Below are 19,718 nucleotides of genomic sequence, written 5' to 3'. Positions count from 1 at the left end.
ATGTCTTAATTGTATTTTCTAATATTGTTAATGTGAAAGTTTGTATGTTTGGATATTTGTTCCTCCGCACACTAAAACCGCTTAACATATTTCGATTTATTATATATTATCACATTATATATATATTATTAGCACACGAATATTTTTTAACATGAGAAAGGACAAAGGATGCATAATATTCCGGAAATCATCCCCTTAAGGACGTTTAATGGTGCAATTTTTCTTCGACAACAACATTTCAAAGACTTACATATTTGTGGACGAAGTCGCGGGAAGAGGCAAGATAAGGTATAAAAACATTATTATTTTATTTGCTTTATCTTTAGAAACGTTTCTTTTTTTGATAGCATTAGTAAACGCGCGTAACAAAATCGTATACTTACTATACTTTTGAAAAGGCGAGCAGTTTTGAGTTATTTCTACCTTGTAATAAAGTACTTAACATTCTTTTAAAGTCTTACCGAACTTCTTACTTCTTATACAGCGTGTTATTAAAAAGTATGCAGATATTGCTGTCAGCTTCACTTTCAGCTGTTGACAGCGCAGTCTACAAAATTGCAAAATGTACTCGTATCTTATACTGAGAATTTAAAGATACTACTCGCATTTTAGTTATAAGTATATTTTGTGTAGGAATTGTTTGGACTGTATTTTTACCAATTTTTGTTACCTATAGGTAGATACATCCAAATCTTCTGAAATGTTTAGGCTGCTTAAAAAAAGCTCTACCTACCTAGTTAAATATTATCATTCTTAATAAAAAGTTAAAGTTTTGCCCCCTATAAATAAAATATTAATTTCCTTCTCTATTGTGAAATTTACATAGAAGTAACAAAATTTACATATCTGGGAAGTGTTATGAACCCCCTGGGAGGTGCAGAAGCGGATGTTGAAGCTCGCATCAATAAAGCCAGCGCCGCATATGCGCAGTTGAAACCCGTATGGACTTCCACAGTCATCACTCGCCGCACCAAGCTAAGGGTTTTCAACTCGAACGTAAAGTCGGTCCTCCTGTATGGATGCGAGACATGGCCCGTCAAGCAAGACATAACCAGTAGACTCCAGGTGTTTGTAAACAAGTGTTTGCGGCGAATCGTAGGAGTCTACTGGCCACGGACCATCTCCAATGTTAAACTATGGGAACTGACTGGCCAAAACCCTTTAGCTAAGGAGATACTTCTGCGGAAATGGCGCTGGATAGGACATGTTTTACGAAGGCCAAACAATCACCTATCCAAGCAAGGGCTGACCTGGAAAATTCCCGGAAAAAGAGGACAAGGTCGCCCACGTACCACCAGGGGCCTATTGCATAACAAACTACAACTAATATTACAAGCGGAACTCCTTTTCTAATTTCACTTATTAAATAAGGAGTTCCGCTTGTATTATTAGTTGTAGTTTGTTATGCAATAGGCCCCTGGAGGCGCACAGTGGAAAAAGAGGCGGCATCAGTTGGCCTCGGCTGGGCGGAGCTGGAAGAGGCCGCGCTGGACCGCGAAGAATGGAAATCCCTTCTGAGAGCCCTATGTCCCTGATGAGGGATAACAGGATATCATCATCATCATCATTGTGAAATTTTACACCATATAGTCTTTTTTACCCCTTTACTGTTCGGTAGCTAGTACCTATGTAGGTATCGGAGCACACAACATTATTATAGAGTTAGACCAAGAAAAGTCTGCAGCGATTTTGATAGCCCACTATGTGCAAGTGTTATTTTAAACGTCATGTATAACTAACACTTGTACCGCGTAGGGTATCAAAATCGCTGCAGACTTTTCTTGGTCTGACTCTAGAGTCTATGCGGAAATAAGGAAACCAATACATTCTGTGACTCTTCTGTTTCCGCACTCTAAGAGAATTAGGGCCTATGCGAATCATACATTTTTAATGAGTACTGTTCAACTATACCTAAATATAAATTATTTGGTTATGAAGTGAACTGTGTCATATTCAAAATGAAGTTTGATGGTTTACACACAAACTGGGAGGATTCCTTTATTAATCGCTCAAATTACCCTCGATCAAGAATAGGGTCAAGCAGGTATTGTAATGGGTCACCCTCGTCAATTGAGAATGGTTTTGACGGGTTGAATACAGTACAGTACGGTTACCATCAGTTTCTCACTGACATAAACGCCGTCGAGAACGTAATTTACTTTCTATACATCCCGTTTGCACTAATATGCGAGTGCGAGCGAGATGTAAAAAAAGTAAATTACGTTCTCGACGGCGTTTACGTCAGTGACAAACTGATGGTAACCGTACAGGTAGAGCTTGAGGATAGTCGGGAAATTTAAATGGATGTGTTTGACTGGTCTTGCATGTTAGAGGTTTTCAACGCTTTTTGTAAATAAGGCTTCTAATTTTTTCAGGAGAGAGGGATGCCAAGAAGTGCATTATTCGTTGCTGGAAAGCAATAATGCTGTAACTCGCACTATAATTGTATTGCGAGTTACAGCATTATTGGTTTCTAGCGACAATATATGGATTCAATGAAGAAGAAAGTGAACATAGTAAATAAAATAAATATTAGGGGACATCTTACACAGATCAACCTAGCCCCAAACTAAGCAAAGCTTGTAATACTATGGGTGCTAGGGGACAATATACATACTTATATATATAGAAAACACCCATGACTCAGAAACAAATATTTGTGTTCATCACACAAATACATGCCCTTACAGGGATTAGAACCCAGGACCATCGGCTTCACAGTCAGGGTTACCCACTAGGCCAGACTGACCGGTCGTCATTAGTGTCGTAACAGGCTGTCAAGGAAAAAGCTAAGGAAAGAAAAACTTAGAGATTGCTTCACCGACAAGAGCGCAGGCTTTAAATTTATGATAATGAGGATGAATTTTTGATCATAGCCTTGCACCGGGCATGTGATGCGGAGGGATGAAAATCATGTGACGAGAAAGGTATTACGAATGAATGTGGAGGGAAGTACCACGAAAAGGTGGATGGACTGTGTGAGAGATGATATGAAAAGAACGCAAGTGAATGATGAAATGACGGGCGACAGAGAGGTGTGGAAGAGAAAGACATGCTGCGCCGACCCCAAGTGAATGGGAAAAGGGCAAGAGAATGATGATGATGAGCCGGATAGATAGAGTCGGACATACGAAAGCATTTTTGTCCAAACTGAAACGGAGTCCGATGTTTTCGTTCGGTCAATGCGACACTTCATACTTGCAAACCCTTTAACCATTTGAGATTCCTTTCTAATCATTCAATTTCGAACCGTAATTCTTAATGTAGATATGCGTTTTTGTTTTAAGTATGATAGCAAGTATGTTGCCGCTACGGACATTTTAACAATTCAAGGGTAAGCGAATTTAGACATCAAGATTCGGTTGCGTAGCAATTATTAGTGTTGTGCTGTTCTAAACAACAAAATATCGGTTTTGTTTTATTCTTGGTCATTCTTTTGAATACTAGGTGAACCATATAACTTATAAAAACGGATTAATTCATTTGTACACTGTAATTTTGTCACAGGTGAATATTTTTTCCTCAGACCCCCATTGACCACGAACGCTGTAAGGTTAGAAAGTTCGAATCGTCCGTCGGGATTTTTTAATTCATTATACGAGTACGCGATTTAATTCGTTTACATAATTTCTAATACCTACACTCTAAAACGTTTATTTATTTAGGATTTTTAATATTCCTTTAAATACGTACTACATTAAGGATGACTCTCTCTTGGAAGCGCTTCTCTCTATGGAAAGGAAAGCACCGCGTGATCACCGATCACCCGTCATAAAAAATGACATGTCGGATGCCTCGGCCCGGGCACGGCCCGGTCTAGCGTGAGTTATCCTTTATACTATCCTCTATTTTTTGTAGCCTTCTAACCCGTGGGTTGCTTAGAATTAGGGTGTAAACAGTTCATTTTTAAAACACATTTATAACATAACCATCGCTGACTGCATTTGGTACCTATCAAATTATTGAATTGCCTTCTATATCTTATTCTTGCGAAGTTTCTAAACGATACGGCTATTATGAGTCTGAAATCGACTTGCAAGATTATATTACATTGTTACAAGTGAAGTTAATATAAGCGTGCTAATAAAAATAACGCAGTACGGTATATGTGACATTTTTAATGTATACTATATAAATTTAATAACTTCCAATATCAATAATATGCACTTGTCTTCTTGAGCCCGATTCTAGTGTATGTTTTTATTCTGAAACTGATAACAGTTTCCATAAGGATTTAATAGACAGCATAACATAACATAACAGTTTCAGAACAATAAATTTAAGTCAATAATCAGGCTATAAGGCACAAAGGCAGTAAAAGAGCCCTCGCGGCGTACTTACAGTTTTTTGAAGTGAAAACTTCTTTAGCGGCGCTGTGCACTTTTTGTGATGGGGAAAAAATGTTAAACTCGCGACAGGTCACGTGACCATAAGATTCGTAAGACGTAAGACGGACACGTGACCTGATCGAAAAACTGTTACAATGTCATTGAGTTTTCACTTCTGCCGGCACTCCCGGAGTGCATTTTTTTTCTGTTTGTCGATAATACACCGGGTATCTGCGCAACACTAGTTACAACGTACGGAAATTGATAGTATGCGCAATATTACTCATAGGTTATCGTCTTGAGCTTGATTCTGATTTGAATTTTTTGGTCATTTTTGTTGATTTGATCTGACAGACAGCTGACAGTAGACAGATAACAGTTCATAAATCATAACAGTTTCAAAACAAGACATTAAAATCAAAGTTAGACTTCATGTCGATAATACATCTGATAACAGCTTAACACTAGTTACAATGAACAAAAATTTATAGTATGCGATAGCATTTAGTAACAACATATACTGCGATAGTGACCACACGCCGGCCCGACTATAATAAATATTAAAAAATATATATACCAACATTCCCAACCATGTGGCTTTATATAGCACTAGGATTGGTCGCCCTTGCATTATATGTGTTTCAAAGTTGCAAATATGATTATTGGGAGAAAAAAGGAATACCCACAGCGTCGGGAAACGAATGGTTTTTTGGACACTTCAAGCCTCTTATACTGGTGAAGAAACACATGAACGAAGTAATTGACGATATTTATAAGTAAGTATACATTTATTACTTTTATTGCCACATTATATTGTTACTGAATGTTCTTCAATGAAGGTTAATAAATAAATAGTATGATAAATAATAGAACGACTAGTTTCAAAACGATTAAACAAAAATGTAAACGTCACGTCAATACGGATAAGTGTGGCTACGGGATAAGTGTAGACGGCCTTCACATTGGGGCCTGTTTACACATTGATTATTGACATGTAAAATATAGAACTCATTTATTATATAATAAGTGTTATAAAACGAATATAAAACTACCTACCTACAATTAAAATAACTAAAGCAAAAAATTAAAAATACCTATCAAAATGTTGTGCTCTGGGTAGGGTGCCCATCACGCAGGCAGCGTTCCCGCGCTGGATTGCTATATGGTCTATATTAGTGTTTATTGCTAGTTCATACATTTGTCACTAATCACAAGTGGTAAATGTATGAACTGGCAATAAACACTACCTAATTGTAAACAGGCCCCGATGTGCAGGCCAGCCACACTTATCTGTGTTGACCTTATTATTTACGCATATGTTTTTAGTAAGCACCAGTTTTTTATTATCCAATTTGGAAAATATGACAATTTGTCGTGAATAGATATAGACAGCTTTGTTGCTTGCATTTTCTGTACTTTTTCTGTATTTTACAGAGAATTTCCCAATGCGCCGTTGGTTGGCTACTACGTTATGGGCCAACCAGGGTTGTTGGTGAGAGATTTGGACATGATAAAAACGATTCTCGTCTCTGAATTCTCCAGTTTCAATTCCAATGGATTTGAGGTAGGGGAATACAGGGCAAAACGGTCAATGGGTAAATATGCAACGGGAAAAAGGCTTTGATTTTCACGAAATTATTTTTTTGTTTTGTATAAGTATTTGCTAATTGAAAAATATATTGAGATAGTTGTAATAGAGGACTTTACAAACAAGACTTAACTACTTAAATATTTAACAATTTACGACGTTTGTATGTATAATAGAAATCATTTGAAATCCTAAAATTTTTTTTTGTAAACATTACTTTTATTCTGTATTACTAGTTTTAGTAAACACGCCCGTGGACAGTGATCTAGGCACATTTTATATATTAATTTAAATATGTTATTTGTAAGTATTATGTAAGTAATTTATTATGAGTAAATATTGCTGATTTTAAAATAGTTGCAATGATAAATTATAATTACAGATTGATAAGAAAGCCGATCGTCTCGCCTCCGCGCATCCATTCGTTCTCAAAGGTGACGAATGGAAGTCTGCCCGAGCTCAAGTGACCCCATCCCTGAGTCTCGTCAAACTGAAAGGCTATTTGCCCAGCGTACTCAAAGTGGGCGACGAAATGGTAAAATACGTCAAGAAGAACTGCATTGGAGCAACCGAGGTGGATGTTCAAGACGTAAGTATTTGGTATTTTGAAATTATAAACCTCCGACTGCATTTATGGTTTAAAAAATGAAAACCCCATAATGTCTCGTGCCAATGAGTTTTTCGAAACTTATGTACGACACATAATTCGATATTTACCAGTTGCTTTACGTTGAAGGAAAACGTCGTGAGGTAACCGGACTAAGGCCTAGTTTTCCCTCTGGGTTGGAAGGTCAGATGGCAGTCGCTTTCGTAAAAACTAGTGCCTACGTCAATTCTTGGGATTAGTTGTCAATCGGACCCCAGGCTCCCATGCCCCGTAGCAAAATGCCGGGATAACGCGAGGAAGAAGAAGGTCGAAGGTTTTTATAGCCTACGACTGGGCAAAACAACTTTTGCTGCCCAGGGAAGAATACCTTTTTCACCTCACCGTAACATTCTTTAATCACTATCTTGGGCAATGTCAGTTAGTTTCCTTAAAAAATGCGTTGATGTGTTTGCCGCATTACTGCCTGCGATTAAAACATTCAATCCGTCACTCATTCTATCAATTCAGTTGCAATCATAATGTCAGCTTAGGTACTTATAAGTATTTGGTAAAGTACGCGAAAATTTATTTAGCGAACCTTTTCCAATTCGCATTCTCGTAGCGTTCTACATCTAGACATGTGGTGAAAGCTGTTTATTTTACAAATAATTATACAATTAATTTTTTTATAATAATATTTCTAATAATTAATTTCTGTTTAACTTACAGCTAGCTAGGATGTATTGCACCGATGTAGTAGGGAATGCAATTTATGGAATAGAAAACAATACGTTTGAGAATGGGGACTCATTAGTCTCCTGTATAACAAGAGAAATTCGTTTTGAAAGAGATGTTTCGGATAATATCTTACTCTTTTTTCAACGGTGTCCTGTTATACGTTCATTTTATCCGGCAAGGTGAGTATTTTATTGCATTCATAAATTGAAATAAAACAGCATATCTTGTTAGGTAGAGTAGAGGTAAGTAGGGATAATTTCCTAACAGTGAGAGCGCTCGCGCCAATGCTCCAGCAGTAATGTCGCTGCAGTTCAGTTGCTGTCACGATAATTTATTTAGCTCGTGATATTATTTATTTATTTTATTTTTTATGGAATACCAACAGCTACAAAAACATTATACAGATTTAGGTAAATACAAAGCAAATTACAGGTACTCACAGATAGAAATGAAACAGACAATATATCAAACTATGCGCGTAATTTCACACAATGCTATCACGTTTTATACTTACATTAAAAAAAAAATAAAAAAACACTATATTCTAGGTACCTAACATTTAATTTCCTCATTTGAAGTGCTGCTAATCTAGCGGTAAAATCTTGCCACTTTCAAACCGGTGGTCGCGGATACAAACCCCGTCTTCTACCAATGAGTTCTTCGGAACCTACGATGTATCATTCGAAATTTATCAACCGCATTTCAGGAATGAAAACATCGTGAATAACTGGACGAATCCCTATAAGGCCTAGTTTCCCTTCTGGATTGGAAGGTCAGAAGGTTGTTCACTTTCGTAAAAACTAGTGTCAACTCCAATTTTTGAAATTAGTTGCCAATCGGAACCCAGGCTCCCATGAAGCCGTCGCAAAAAGCCGGGATAACGTAAGGAAGATGCTGATATAATTTAAAATTATTATTATTTACAGATTTACTTCTCCAAAATTACAAGATGTGGTAGTAACCGTAACACGTAAGGTAATAAAGGAACGGATTGCAAGTGGTGAGAAGCGAAATGATCTCATACAACTGCTTTTGACGCAGAAGGAAAGCGATACACAAGGAGGTAGATATTTAGTTTTGTTTCTCATTGAGTTAGTTACTAATTTTTATATATTAACCAATTATATACCTATTAAATAAATTGAAGTTGAAACTAATGGTTAAATTGGTTAAGGGTAATTTACATTTCTTCCCGTACCCAATAGTTATAAGAACATTTTTTGAAACATTTTCTCACAATTTTTGATGTGCCGTAAAACCACCCAACTAAAATCAATCGTGGTCAAAAACTAACTCAAAATAATAACTACAACAATGTATATGAAGATTGTTTGTATTTATATATGAATATATATATTATTTAGAAGAAATACTTTCTCAAATTACAACCCATAAGGCCATAAGTGATATCTAGTGTACGGACAAGTGGTGGCATTTTGAACAGAGCGGGAAATGGAGTCGTTATTATCTACTAACTTTTTATGATTGAATGAATAAATTCAAATTTTATATGATATTTACTTTACTTATAAAATCTATTTCTCTTGCTCTCTCACATTCAATCAGTATACTTTTTAACCATATACAACAACCTTAATTAATTACTGGCCAAAAACTTTATAAGCTGTAGATACGACAAAATAATTTGATGTTGTCGATTTAGACAACTGTTTGCTATATTTGTTGTTGTAATACGCTAGGCTAATAATTGAAAACAGCACGACAGCAGAAATGTAAATGAAACAATATGAATGACCCACCAGAATCGTCAATTTTGAAGTGGATTGAACCATACGATAATCTTGTATATAACGATAACAATAGCGTGTACTGTATATCATGTGAAATAATTGTGTTAGGTAAACATCGCAGCAGATACTTGAATAAATAAACTTTGGCACTACTTGAATAAGAATTAAAAAGTGTATTAAATATGTTTTCGAAAAATCATTTAATCGTTATTCATCAATCATAAAATGCACCCAGGCGACTCCATTTCCCGCTCTGTTCAAAATGCCACCACTTGTCCGTACACTATGATATCAAATAAACATCAGTTTGTTTGTACCTAAGTTCGAACTAGCCTTCAAGGAAAATTGTTGTTAGTTTTTACAGATGAGTATATTAGCGCACAGGTCTTCACAATCATTGGGGACTTATACGACTCAGCAAGCAACTTTATTTCAATCATTTTAACTATTGTGAGTACCTATTTATTTACATTTCATTACTTTTATTTTTACTGGTTCGGGTTCGTCTGTAACTATGTTTTTCGTGTTTCTTTTTTAGGGTTCCGTACCCAATGGGTAAAAACAGGACCCTATCACTAAGACTCCACTGTCCGTCTGTCCGTCCATCTCTCTGTCACCAGGCTGTATTCCATTAACCGTAATAGCTAGACAGTTGACATTTTCACAGATGATGTAAATATTTCTGTTGCCGCTATAACAACAAATACTAAACACAAAATAGATGGGGCTCCCATACAACAAACGTGTTTTTTGCGTAACGGTACTGAACCCTTCGTGCGCGATTGCGACTCGCACTTGGCCGGTTTTATATACATATATATATATGTATACATACGTACACATGCATTTAAGTTTAGACATAACTTTGTGTAGGTAAGTAACTTTTCACTTCTTTTGATATTCGCATACTAATAATTAATGAACAAACACAAATCAATGCTATTTGTGTTTATATTTCCAGCTTTCTAGACATCCCGAAATTCAGGAAAAATTACGCAGTGAGATAAAAGAAGTAAAATCAAGGAATGATGGCAATTTCACCGTAGAAGATATTGAAGGCGCAAAATATCTTGAGATGGTTTTCAATGGTAAGATTAGGTTTTATACTCAGACTCATTAATTGACAATATTCTTAAAATATTAGGTATTTACATATAAACATCAGAAAATACATTATTATCGTTAAATATACTTACGGGTAGGTACATACTTGGGCTAATCGGGTTGTTCTCTAATTCCAAGCAAATCATTTAATTGCGCACTAAAAAGCATAAAAAAATATTCATAAAGGTATCTCAGATACTGCTTTAGTCACACTTCATTATTGCACAAAATGTCAAAAAGGTCAATTTACCGAGATGTATACCTACAAATATTAAATATGACGATTCCTACAGTATAGCAACGAATCCAACACCAGAGCAGGTGACGCCGTAACAGAAAACTGCGTCACGAAAATGATTTTTCAGTATTTAAGATTTTTATTATTGTATATATGTTAGTTTGTAAGGTATGTATCTATGGGCCTTAGTTGCCTGAAAATAAATGCTTTGATTGAATGATTGATTGATAGCAGTCGGCAGCATTACAACAGCAGCAGTATCTGTAATGCGGGTGCAGTCTCAATTCAAACGATACCTTTGTAAATTCTACATCTGGCACGAATTTAACGGTACTTGACTCGTACAAATCCCTAGAGTTAATTGATATAATACTGCACCAAAGATCAATATCTTAATATTTACTAGTCAATACAAGCACACGATTGCTTCTTCATTTTTTGGGTTTTAATAAAGGCTAAATAAAACCTGTTCTATTTCCCTCCTCAGAAACCTTCCGACTGTTCAGCTTTTTCATACCTAGACAATGTAACAGTGACTGTACTATACCAGTCCCAGGGTCTGAGCCTATTAGGATCACTAAGGGTACACAAATCGCTATACCTGCATGCAGCATTCATAAAGACCCCAAATACTACCCGGATCCGGAGAAGTTTGACCCGGAGAGGTTCAGTCAAGAAGAAGTAGCTAAGAGACCAAAGTTCACTTATATGCCGTTTGGTGAGGGACCTAAGAAATGTATAGGTGAGTTAAAAAATCTGAATACCTCGTCGATTACTAAGAAGAAAACTCTCAAAGCAGGTTCTCGAGTGGCGAACACGTACTGGGAGGCGCAGCGTGGGAAGACCCCCCAAAAGATCGACTGGATGACCTGGTAAAGGTCGCGGGAGTCCGCTGGATGCGGGTGGCGCAAGACCGGTCATTGTGGCACTCTTTGGGGGAGGCTTATGTCCAGCAGTGGACGTCCTCTGGCTGATATGATGATGATATTGATGAAGAAGCAAACACAATTTATTTGTCATAATAGTATCATATTAAAGCGCAATCAACATAACTATAATTTACAAATAAGGGTTCCCATTTAAGCCATCAATTATCTAGTTGTTTTTAGGAGTTTGAAGATTTGGCGTATTGGTTATTTTTGGTGTTGCTAATGACCATGGAAGACGATGATTGGTTACCGTCACTTATTTGTAAATAAATCGAATTTTGTATCTAAAGTCTAAAGGTTATGTGTCGATAACATTTTTAGGGATGAATATCAAATGTTTGATGTCTACCTACGTATTCATATTTAGACTATTTAATAGTGCTCTCAAGCAACTCTACCTATTACTTATCTGATAACTAGATGACCCAGCGAACTTCGTTTCACCTACCTATATCAATCATTTTTTTTTTTGCACTATCTTATTTTTTTCTTTTATAAGTACCTTCTCCTGACAATAAGAAACACAAAACATAAAGAATCAGCAAAATTGGTCCAGCCTTTCACGCGTGATGCTGTGACCAAGGGAAATAGGATTATTTTTTATATATACTTTAATTAAATAAATTATTTCAGGTAATCGCATCGTGACGTTGCATATAAAAGCGGCGATTATCAAGATCCTCGACAATTTCAAGCTAACATCTTCATCAAAAACAAAATATCCCTTCGATATTGATCCGCGCCATACATTTACTATTCGCCCTAAAGGTGATGTGTGGGTGACCTTCGACCCTATACATTGATATCAGGTTATCTCATGTACCATGTAGGTACATTAATTTTTTTACATAAGTACATAAATTAAATTAAATTTTTCTCAACCAATTATCGTTGTATTTATTTAATTATTGATTGAGTATTTTTATTTTTTTTATATCCTACATAAATTAAATTAAATGTTTCTCATCCAGTTATCGTTGTATTTATTTATTTATTAACATACCAATGCCCAGTTAAATTACCTACAATTTTTCGTATGGAGTAGTATATTTTGGTAGTAAAACCAAATAGTATTTTATACAATCAGACTTGCGAATATGCACAATTATGGAGACTTGTAACTTTGCTAGAGCGACTATCATAAGATTACAGAGATGGCTTAAAGGTTTCTAACATTCGCAATTACATCCAGGTTTTTAAAACTTAATTCATAATAAAAAAACATCTCTTTAGCCGTATCTTTTCACATCAAAATGTCAGAACGATGTACTTACGTGCTAATTAAATAACCGCTAGATGGTTCTTAATATTTAATTTATCACTCCCGGAATCAAGATGTTTCTATTTAGGAACTTAAATCGACATACACCGAGACAAAACAATATATGTCAAAGTAAAACAACTGGTAAGATAAAAGTATAAGGTCACATAAATATACACCAGAGTTACATCTAGAAAGAGTTACCTAAATACTATGTTGTATCTTATATACAAATGGGAGCCTGATAGCATGGACTCAGTACGTACTGGGGTCTCAAACTACGCGGACTTGTTCAATATGTGGCTATATATAGCTCTAGGGTTAGTTGCATTGGCATATTTTGTGTTCAAAAGTGGCAAATATGACTACTGGGAGAAGAGAGGAGTGCCGACGGCATCAGGAAACGAATGGTTCTTTGGACACTTCAAGCCGATTTTTCTGTTGAAGAAACATTTGGTTGAAGTTATTGAAACCATTTATAAGTAAGTTATAAAAAATAGATTTATGTAGCGTATAGTATTTTAGCGTGAGCCATCCCTAACTCTTAGTTACATATTTCAGATGAAACAAATTATTCGTTTTTAGGGTTCCGTACCCAAAGGGTAAAAACGGGACCCTATTATTAAGACTCCACTTTCCGTCTGTCCGTCTGTCTATCACCAGGCTGTATATCTCATGGACCGTGATAGTGATAGCTAAACAGTTGAAATTTTCACACATGATGTATTTCTGTTGCAGCTATAACAACAAATACTAAAAAGTACGGAACTCTAGGTGGGCGAGTCCGACTCGCACTTGTCCGGTTTTTTTGTGTTTACGTATAATAGTTGATGTTTGTTAGTGTATATTTATTCTTTTAGTTTTCTCTTCTGTTATACCTAACACAATTTTTACATCGTTATTAAGCATTGCATATTTTTAACACTAATTGTTGTCTTTAGAGAGTTTCCCGATGCACCATTGGTTGGCTACTATGTGATGAATGTCCCGACTTTGATGGTCAGGGACTTGGACATCATTAAAACGATCCTTATTTCGGAGTTCTCAAGCTTCAATTCCAATGGAATGAAGGTACGTACCGACATAGCCCACCAGATTAGCTGAAGTGGCAATGAACAGGCCACATTGCACGCACAGAAGATGGCCGATGGGGTCGAAAAGTACTCGAGCGGAGACCACGGACTAGCAAGCGCAGCGTAGGACGTCCACCCACAAGATGGACAGACGACCTTGTTAAGTTCGCCGGAAGACGCTGGATGCGGGTCGTTTCCAACCGGTACGTATGGAGGTCCAAGGGGTAGGCCTATGTTCAGCAGTGGACGTCTTATGACTGAGATGATGATGATGAAGGTACGTTGTGTTCTACAATCTACATAGTTAAAACAGTATAAAAAAAAATTATTCATGTAACATGCACTGGGTATACAAGTGTGTCGAATCCTCCTTTTAAGTTAAGAGGGAAGTATATATGTATGTAACACGTAAGTACTCGTTCATACAAAAAGAGAAAACGTTTTTCCACTTCTAAATATTTTCCATTCTCCATGTTTTTTTCAGTATGTTATTGACACAATGAAAAACTAGGTTTAAGGTCAATGTGGCTAATTCCGTCATAGGGAATAAAAAAAACATTTGCTTTTGTTTGCTGAAACTAAAAGCAATCGCTGCTTAGTCAACGAAATTATCAATGTTGTTCATTGTTCGAGAAAAACGCTAATGGACGGAATACTCCCTATGACGGAATTAGCCACTATAAAAATCAATATAAAAAAAATGCACGTTGAGAAAGCGACGACAAAACGAGTCATACTTATTTTATTGTATGGTAAACTCGTTCGCGTAACATTTTTATTTAAATAATTATATGATGACAACGCCTTTTAACTTCTGTACAATTTCTTTGTTGATGCAATTGTAAATACATAGGTAGGATGTTATACAAAAATTTGTAAACATCAGATAGTGTTTATCAGTTATAAAAGTACCAGACTAATTAAAAATATTTAAAAGTAAACAAAACGATTGTATAAACACGATAAGTCACAGACAGCAATTCACTATTTGTATGAGCTTTGTTTTTCGTTCTTACTCTTATAATAATCATTAGTTAATATACAATTCATTGTGTAATAGTAGTTTATGCAACTGATCTCTAATGAGAGGCCTGAAAACACGAGTGTAGTTTTATGAAACGAATATAAAGTAATGTATAATACTTTATATTCCAGCTTTCAATACACCCTGAAATCCAGGAAAGACTCCGATCTGAAATCAAAGATATAAAAGCAAGAAACAAAGGCGAATTCACCGCTGAAGATATTGAGGGCGCAAAATATCTTGAAATGGTGTATAATGGTAATGTAAAACAGACAGACGGACATGGCGAAACTTTAAGGGTTCCTTGTTGACTAGGGAACCCTAAAATAGACAGTACAAAAGTAGAATAGAGAAATCATATATTTTGACGGCTAGACGGTAGAGCTACGGAGCAGGAGGTCGCGGATCAGTAAGGGGTTAAGGGCATTTATTTGTGTATTTATAGTTATGTACTACAATATTGTGTTTATACACAAATATTTGTTCCTGAGTTATTAATGTTATCTAGTGATAGTTATTAATGTATATTAATATTTATATACAATAACTATTAGGTACTTAAATATTTTATATGTATATCATCGTCTAGTACCCACAACACAAGCCTTATTGAGCTTACTGTGGGACTAGGTCGATCTGTGTAAATGTTGTTATTTTATTTGCTTACTTGTACCTCGTGACAATGAATATGAATGACGGTAAGGGCCTCATAATATTGTCACTGTAACAAGGTACGAAAGTACGAAAGTGTACAGAAATAAATTTCCACGAGTACTTTACTTAAGCTAGTTTCTCTCCTCAGAATTGTTCCGGCTGTTCAACTTTTTCCTCTCTCGCGAATGTACCAGTGACTGCCTCGTGCCTGTGCCTGGATCTGAACCTTTCAAGATCACCAAGGGTACATCCGTCGTTATACCAGTAGCCTGTATCCAAAAGGACCCCAAATACTACCCGGATCCGGAAAAGTTTGACCCGGAGAGGTTTACTGAACAAGAGGTGGCTAAGAGACCGAAGTTTACATATATGCCGTTTGGAGATGGACCTAAAAAGTGCATAGGTAATTTTAGAATAGTCCCAGTCCTATATAATTTAAGTTGTAGAAACTATCCTAGTTATAGTATGCTCGGAAAATAGGGAATGGCCGGACTAGTTCAGTTAATTGGGTGAGCAAAGCGGCAGATCATACAAAATTGACAATTCCTACATCGGCCGAAGAACATATAGAAGTATTTTAAAAATCGAATCGCATCGTTCGGCTAAAGCCTGTATTAATGTAACATTCTATTTGCGACCGCAGCGGCGGAAATCGAGCAATAGTACATTACTACAGAGGCTGGGAAGTAAGGGGTTGCCGGCCGAATGCATATAGATAGTTATGAGGCCGACAACCCCTTTTCACGCCGAAGTATGTATAGTGCTTTTCTTAAACATGCAATGAAATAATAATAAAAATTGATGATGATTTTGTTTCATGTCCTAATAAATGTGATAGGTTATTCAGTGCGTGGGGTTCATAAGGGGAACGAAAATTTTATTAATTTTGCGCTACGACGCACGGTTTAAAAGCATTATAAAGTATTTTTTTTTTTACTTTTTTTTTAAATATGAATTAGGGGTTTCTTACAGAGTAACGAACATTTTATTATTTTTGCGCTACGACGCATGGTTTAGGAGATACAGTCCTATAAAAAAAAACTCTTTTTTTTTTCTTTTTTTTCTTTTCTTGTGTTTTTTTAAATGTTATTAAGGGGTTTCCTAAAGGGGAACGAAAATTTGATTATTTTTGCGCTACGACGTACGGTTTAGGAGATACAGCATTATAAAGTTTTTTTTCTTTTTTTTTTCTTTTTTGTGGTTTTTTTTAAATATTAATTAAGGGTTTCTTACAGAGGAACGAACATTTTATTATTTTTGCGCTGCGACGCATGGTTTAGGAGATACAGCCCTATAAAGATAAAAAAAAAAGAAATCGTACCATAAACCATAAAGCATAAACTGCCTATAGTTTTTTTTAAAGCGGTGCGATAGTGTGTTATCACTTTAATGGCTGAATGCCACGATGGTGTGTCACACATATCTGTGAAATGGAAATTAAAAAAAAAATTACTTCCCGGCCTAGGCCTTAAATTTTGTATGAAATTCTTTTACAGTTCTCTGGAGTTGCTCCGCCCTAAACGTGATACTTCGAAGCCTGATATAACGCCCGGAGTGACGACATTTCATTGCATGTTTGAGAAAAGTCTTTTTATACCTTAAATATTAAATTGAGTTGCTGTTGTTGCCGCATTTCTGTTGCGATTTAAACGTTTTCACAACCGAAGTGTAACATTTACAGGCATATTAATGTTTTGTACTTTATGATAGTTGTAATTCTTTTCATTCCTATTATTATTCAGAGCCCACTGTATCCCACTGCTGGGCAAAGGCCTCCCCCCTCTTCTTCCACTCGTCTCTGTTTAGTGCTTTATCTGGCCAGCCTCTCACGAAGGAGTCCAAGTTATCCCGCCATCGCCGACGAGGCCTGCCGACTAGACTCGTGGGGCTCCCACTCTGTGGTTAACTTGGCCCACAAGTCGTCCGGCATTCGGCAGACATGACCAGTCCAGTCCCATTTTAACTAATTATATTTTGTTACATTTATTTCAGGTGCTCGCATGGTTACACTACATATAAAGATAGCGCTTATCAAGATCCTCGACAACTTCAGGTTGACACCATCACCTAAAACGAAGTATCCATTTGAGATAGACCCGCGATTTACGCTTACCCTTCGTCCTAAAGGCGGTTCTTGGGTTAATTTTGAACCAATTAATTAGCAATCGTTTTTGATGATGTAAAACTGCATGCTCGCTACTTGCGTTTGGCAACAAATATTCGATAAGTGTGGAAAAATGTCGTAGGTATAAGTTAGAGTAAGTACGAGTTTACTAACTGTTGTCTGAAATAAGTTATGTTTTGATATTTAGCACAGCAGAAATATGATTGCATTGCAAAATAAAAATACAAAAATAAAGTCCGTAAGTTTTTTTTTTTATGTGGGTACACCACATAGGATGTAGGTACCAGTGTTCCAGTAATTTAAATATTAAGTAAACTTTAGTAATAAATTCATAGGATTAAGCTGTACTTCAATAATTAAATCATTACAATGATGTTTAAGTACCTAACCTATGTTTTTTTGTTTTTTTGTCTGATCTTTTATTTGGATTTTTTTTTTATTTCGCTGAAGGGTTTTTTCATAAAAAGAAAAAAACTTTTAAAAACTATACTCTCAAACTTAGGCTCTTTGAAAATCCGACGGTGTTTGAAATAAACGCGTTGAGTTGAGTCAAATTAAAATTTCGCAAATGAAATAACCGACAAAAAAATTTGGAAGTATAGCCGGGCAAACAACTTTGTCAGTAGAAAAAGGCGCGAAATTCATATTTTCTATGGGACGATTACCCTTCACGCCTATCTATATTTTTTAAATTTGCCGCTTTTTTCTACTGACAGAAATAGCTTATCAGGCTATATTTATACGTAACTGCTTGAAAATAAATTGTCCACCGATTTAAACTTTCACGATTATTAAACATTATCAAACTACACAACGGGACTTAATCCCGTCCCGGGACGTCCGGGAGTCCCGTTGTGTAGTTTGATAATAAATTGTCCTCCTGAGATGAAGCAGTTGTTTTGTTAAAGCAGTTTGCAGCTCGAAATTTCTGCAAACCGACTGAATTGCTGCCGCAAATTGAGAATTAGCGTATACGGAAGGAGTATTCCCATTCCTTACCGTAAAAGTCAAGCGAGGGTATAAGATTGTATTGTAAAATTCTCAATACAAAGTAATTTTTGTTCTTATATGGGGGCGATATTCGGAAAAATGCGACGCGACACAAAATTCAATGTTCAGTGCCGAGAGGCCGCAGCCTCTGGCGAGATAAATTCAGCGTGGAGTAAGTTAGAAGATATGTGCGGACGCAGCATGTTTCAATTTTTATCGCTTGTCACTATGCTCGTCACTTTCGCACTTACATTATTGTTACAACGTGACAGGCATGGTGACAAGCGATAAAAATGCGACCGTGCAACCGCCGTTGACTGGATACCACGCTGCATGCTACCGCCGCTGACTGGATACCACGCTGCATGCTATTCACGTGATAAAGCACCCCTCACTTTCTAACACCGCTCATTTAAAAGAGACGAATATTTATCACTGGTCCAACCATATCCGTACAGAATTTTCTACTAGGCTAGTTATAGTCTGACCAAGCTAACTCTGCATGCTGGCATTTGCAGTGTCAAAGTGTCGTAATATCGTCATCAATGACAATTTTATATCAAAATATGACTTTTATAACGACACTCACTTTGTTCTGTTTAAATCGGTGCAAAGTTAGATTAGTGGAACTCTATTAGGGATCTTACGGAGCTCCGGTTCCGGTTCCGTTAAGTCTGAACATCCGATTGGTATTACACATCCGCTTCGGTTCCGGTTCCGTTACTTTTGAATCGGAAGTAATATCGAATGTCAAAACTTAGCGCGGCGGCGGGACCTGAGCGGCGTACATCAATAACAAACAGTAGGTATCTGTCATTCGCTCATCTCCCCGCGTGTAGGGTTGCCATACGTCCGGATTTGTCCGGACATGTCCGGATTTTAGACCCTTTGTCCGGATTGCGGCCGGACCTGACATATGTGTCCGGATTTTTAGGAATGACCTTATAAAAATAAAATGCGCGCCCGGGGAGGGGGCTACGGGATCGGGCGAAGGGAAAGGGAAAAGTAGATCCACGATACAGTACACCGCAGAGAGCAGCGCGCCGCCGGGGCGTCGTTCAAGTTACGCCAAATCTCTGCTACAAGAAATGTCCGGATTTTTAGGGTGATGTCCGGATTTTTATCAGGACTTTTAATTCTTCCATATGGCAACCCTACCCGCGTGCCACGTGCATTTTATTTTCAATAGACCTACCCTTAACATCTCGTCCACCTCTCACTGCTCAGGCTCCAATTCTGGTTCCGGTTCCGTTTCTGGTTCCGATAAACTAAATTTAAAACCTCTGGTTTCGTTTTTGGTTCCGATAAAACCACATCCCTTACAATCCC

General features: G+C 36.8%; 2 protein-coding genes across 3 annotated transcripts; both read left to right on the top strand.

Moving 5' to 3' along the window:
* The first annotated feature begins 4,841 nt into the window (after nucleotides 1-4,841).
* LOC134790093 (cytochrome P450 6j1-like) lies at nucleotides 4,842-12,205 on the top strand. Of its 2 annotated transcripts, none has more exons than XM_063760865.1 (9): nucleotides 4,842-5,104; nucleotides 5,763-5,820; nucleotides 6,299-6,505; nucleotides 7,232-7,419; nucleotides 8,167-8,303; nucleotides 9,347-9,441; nucleotides 9,953-10,079; nucleotides 10,821-11,075; nucleotides 11,896-12,205. In XM_063760865.1, the coding sequence occupies exons 1-9, from the start codon at nucleotides 4,920-4,922 to the stop codon at nucleotides 12,063-12,065; spliced, it is 1,422 nt and encodes a 473-aa protein (XP_063616935.1). In that variant the 5' UTR covers nucleotides 4,842-4,919; the 3' UTR covers nucleotides 12,066-12,205. The 2 variants fall into 2 exon arrangements, with proteins under 2 accessions (XP_063616935.1, XP_063616934.1); XM_063760864.1 differs by having other exon boundaries at nucleotides 5,763-5,892.
* A 2,531-nt stretch (nucleotides 12,206-14,736) lies between these two features.
* On the top strand, nucleotides 14,737-17,488 carry LOC134790095 (cytochrome P450 6j1-like; the record flags this gene model as incomplete). The annotated part of the gene is made up of 3 exons (XM_063760866.1): nucleotides 14,737-14,878; nucleotides 15,423-15,677; nucleotides 17,267-17,488. Coding segments are annotated over 3 exons (567 nt in total), but the record flags the coding sequence as incomplete, so codon positions are not given.
* Nucleotides 17,489-19,718: the final 2,230 nt, after the last annotated feature.

This window comes from Cydia splendana, chromosome 4, assembly GCF_910591565.1.
Source record: "Cydia splendana chromosome 4, ilCydSple1.2, whole genome shotgun sequence".
NCBI lineage: Eukaryota > Metazoa > Arthropoda > Insecta > Lepidoptera > Tortricidae > Cydia > Cydia splendana.
This window is presented reverse-complemented; position numbering and strand designations above follow the sequence as displayed.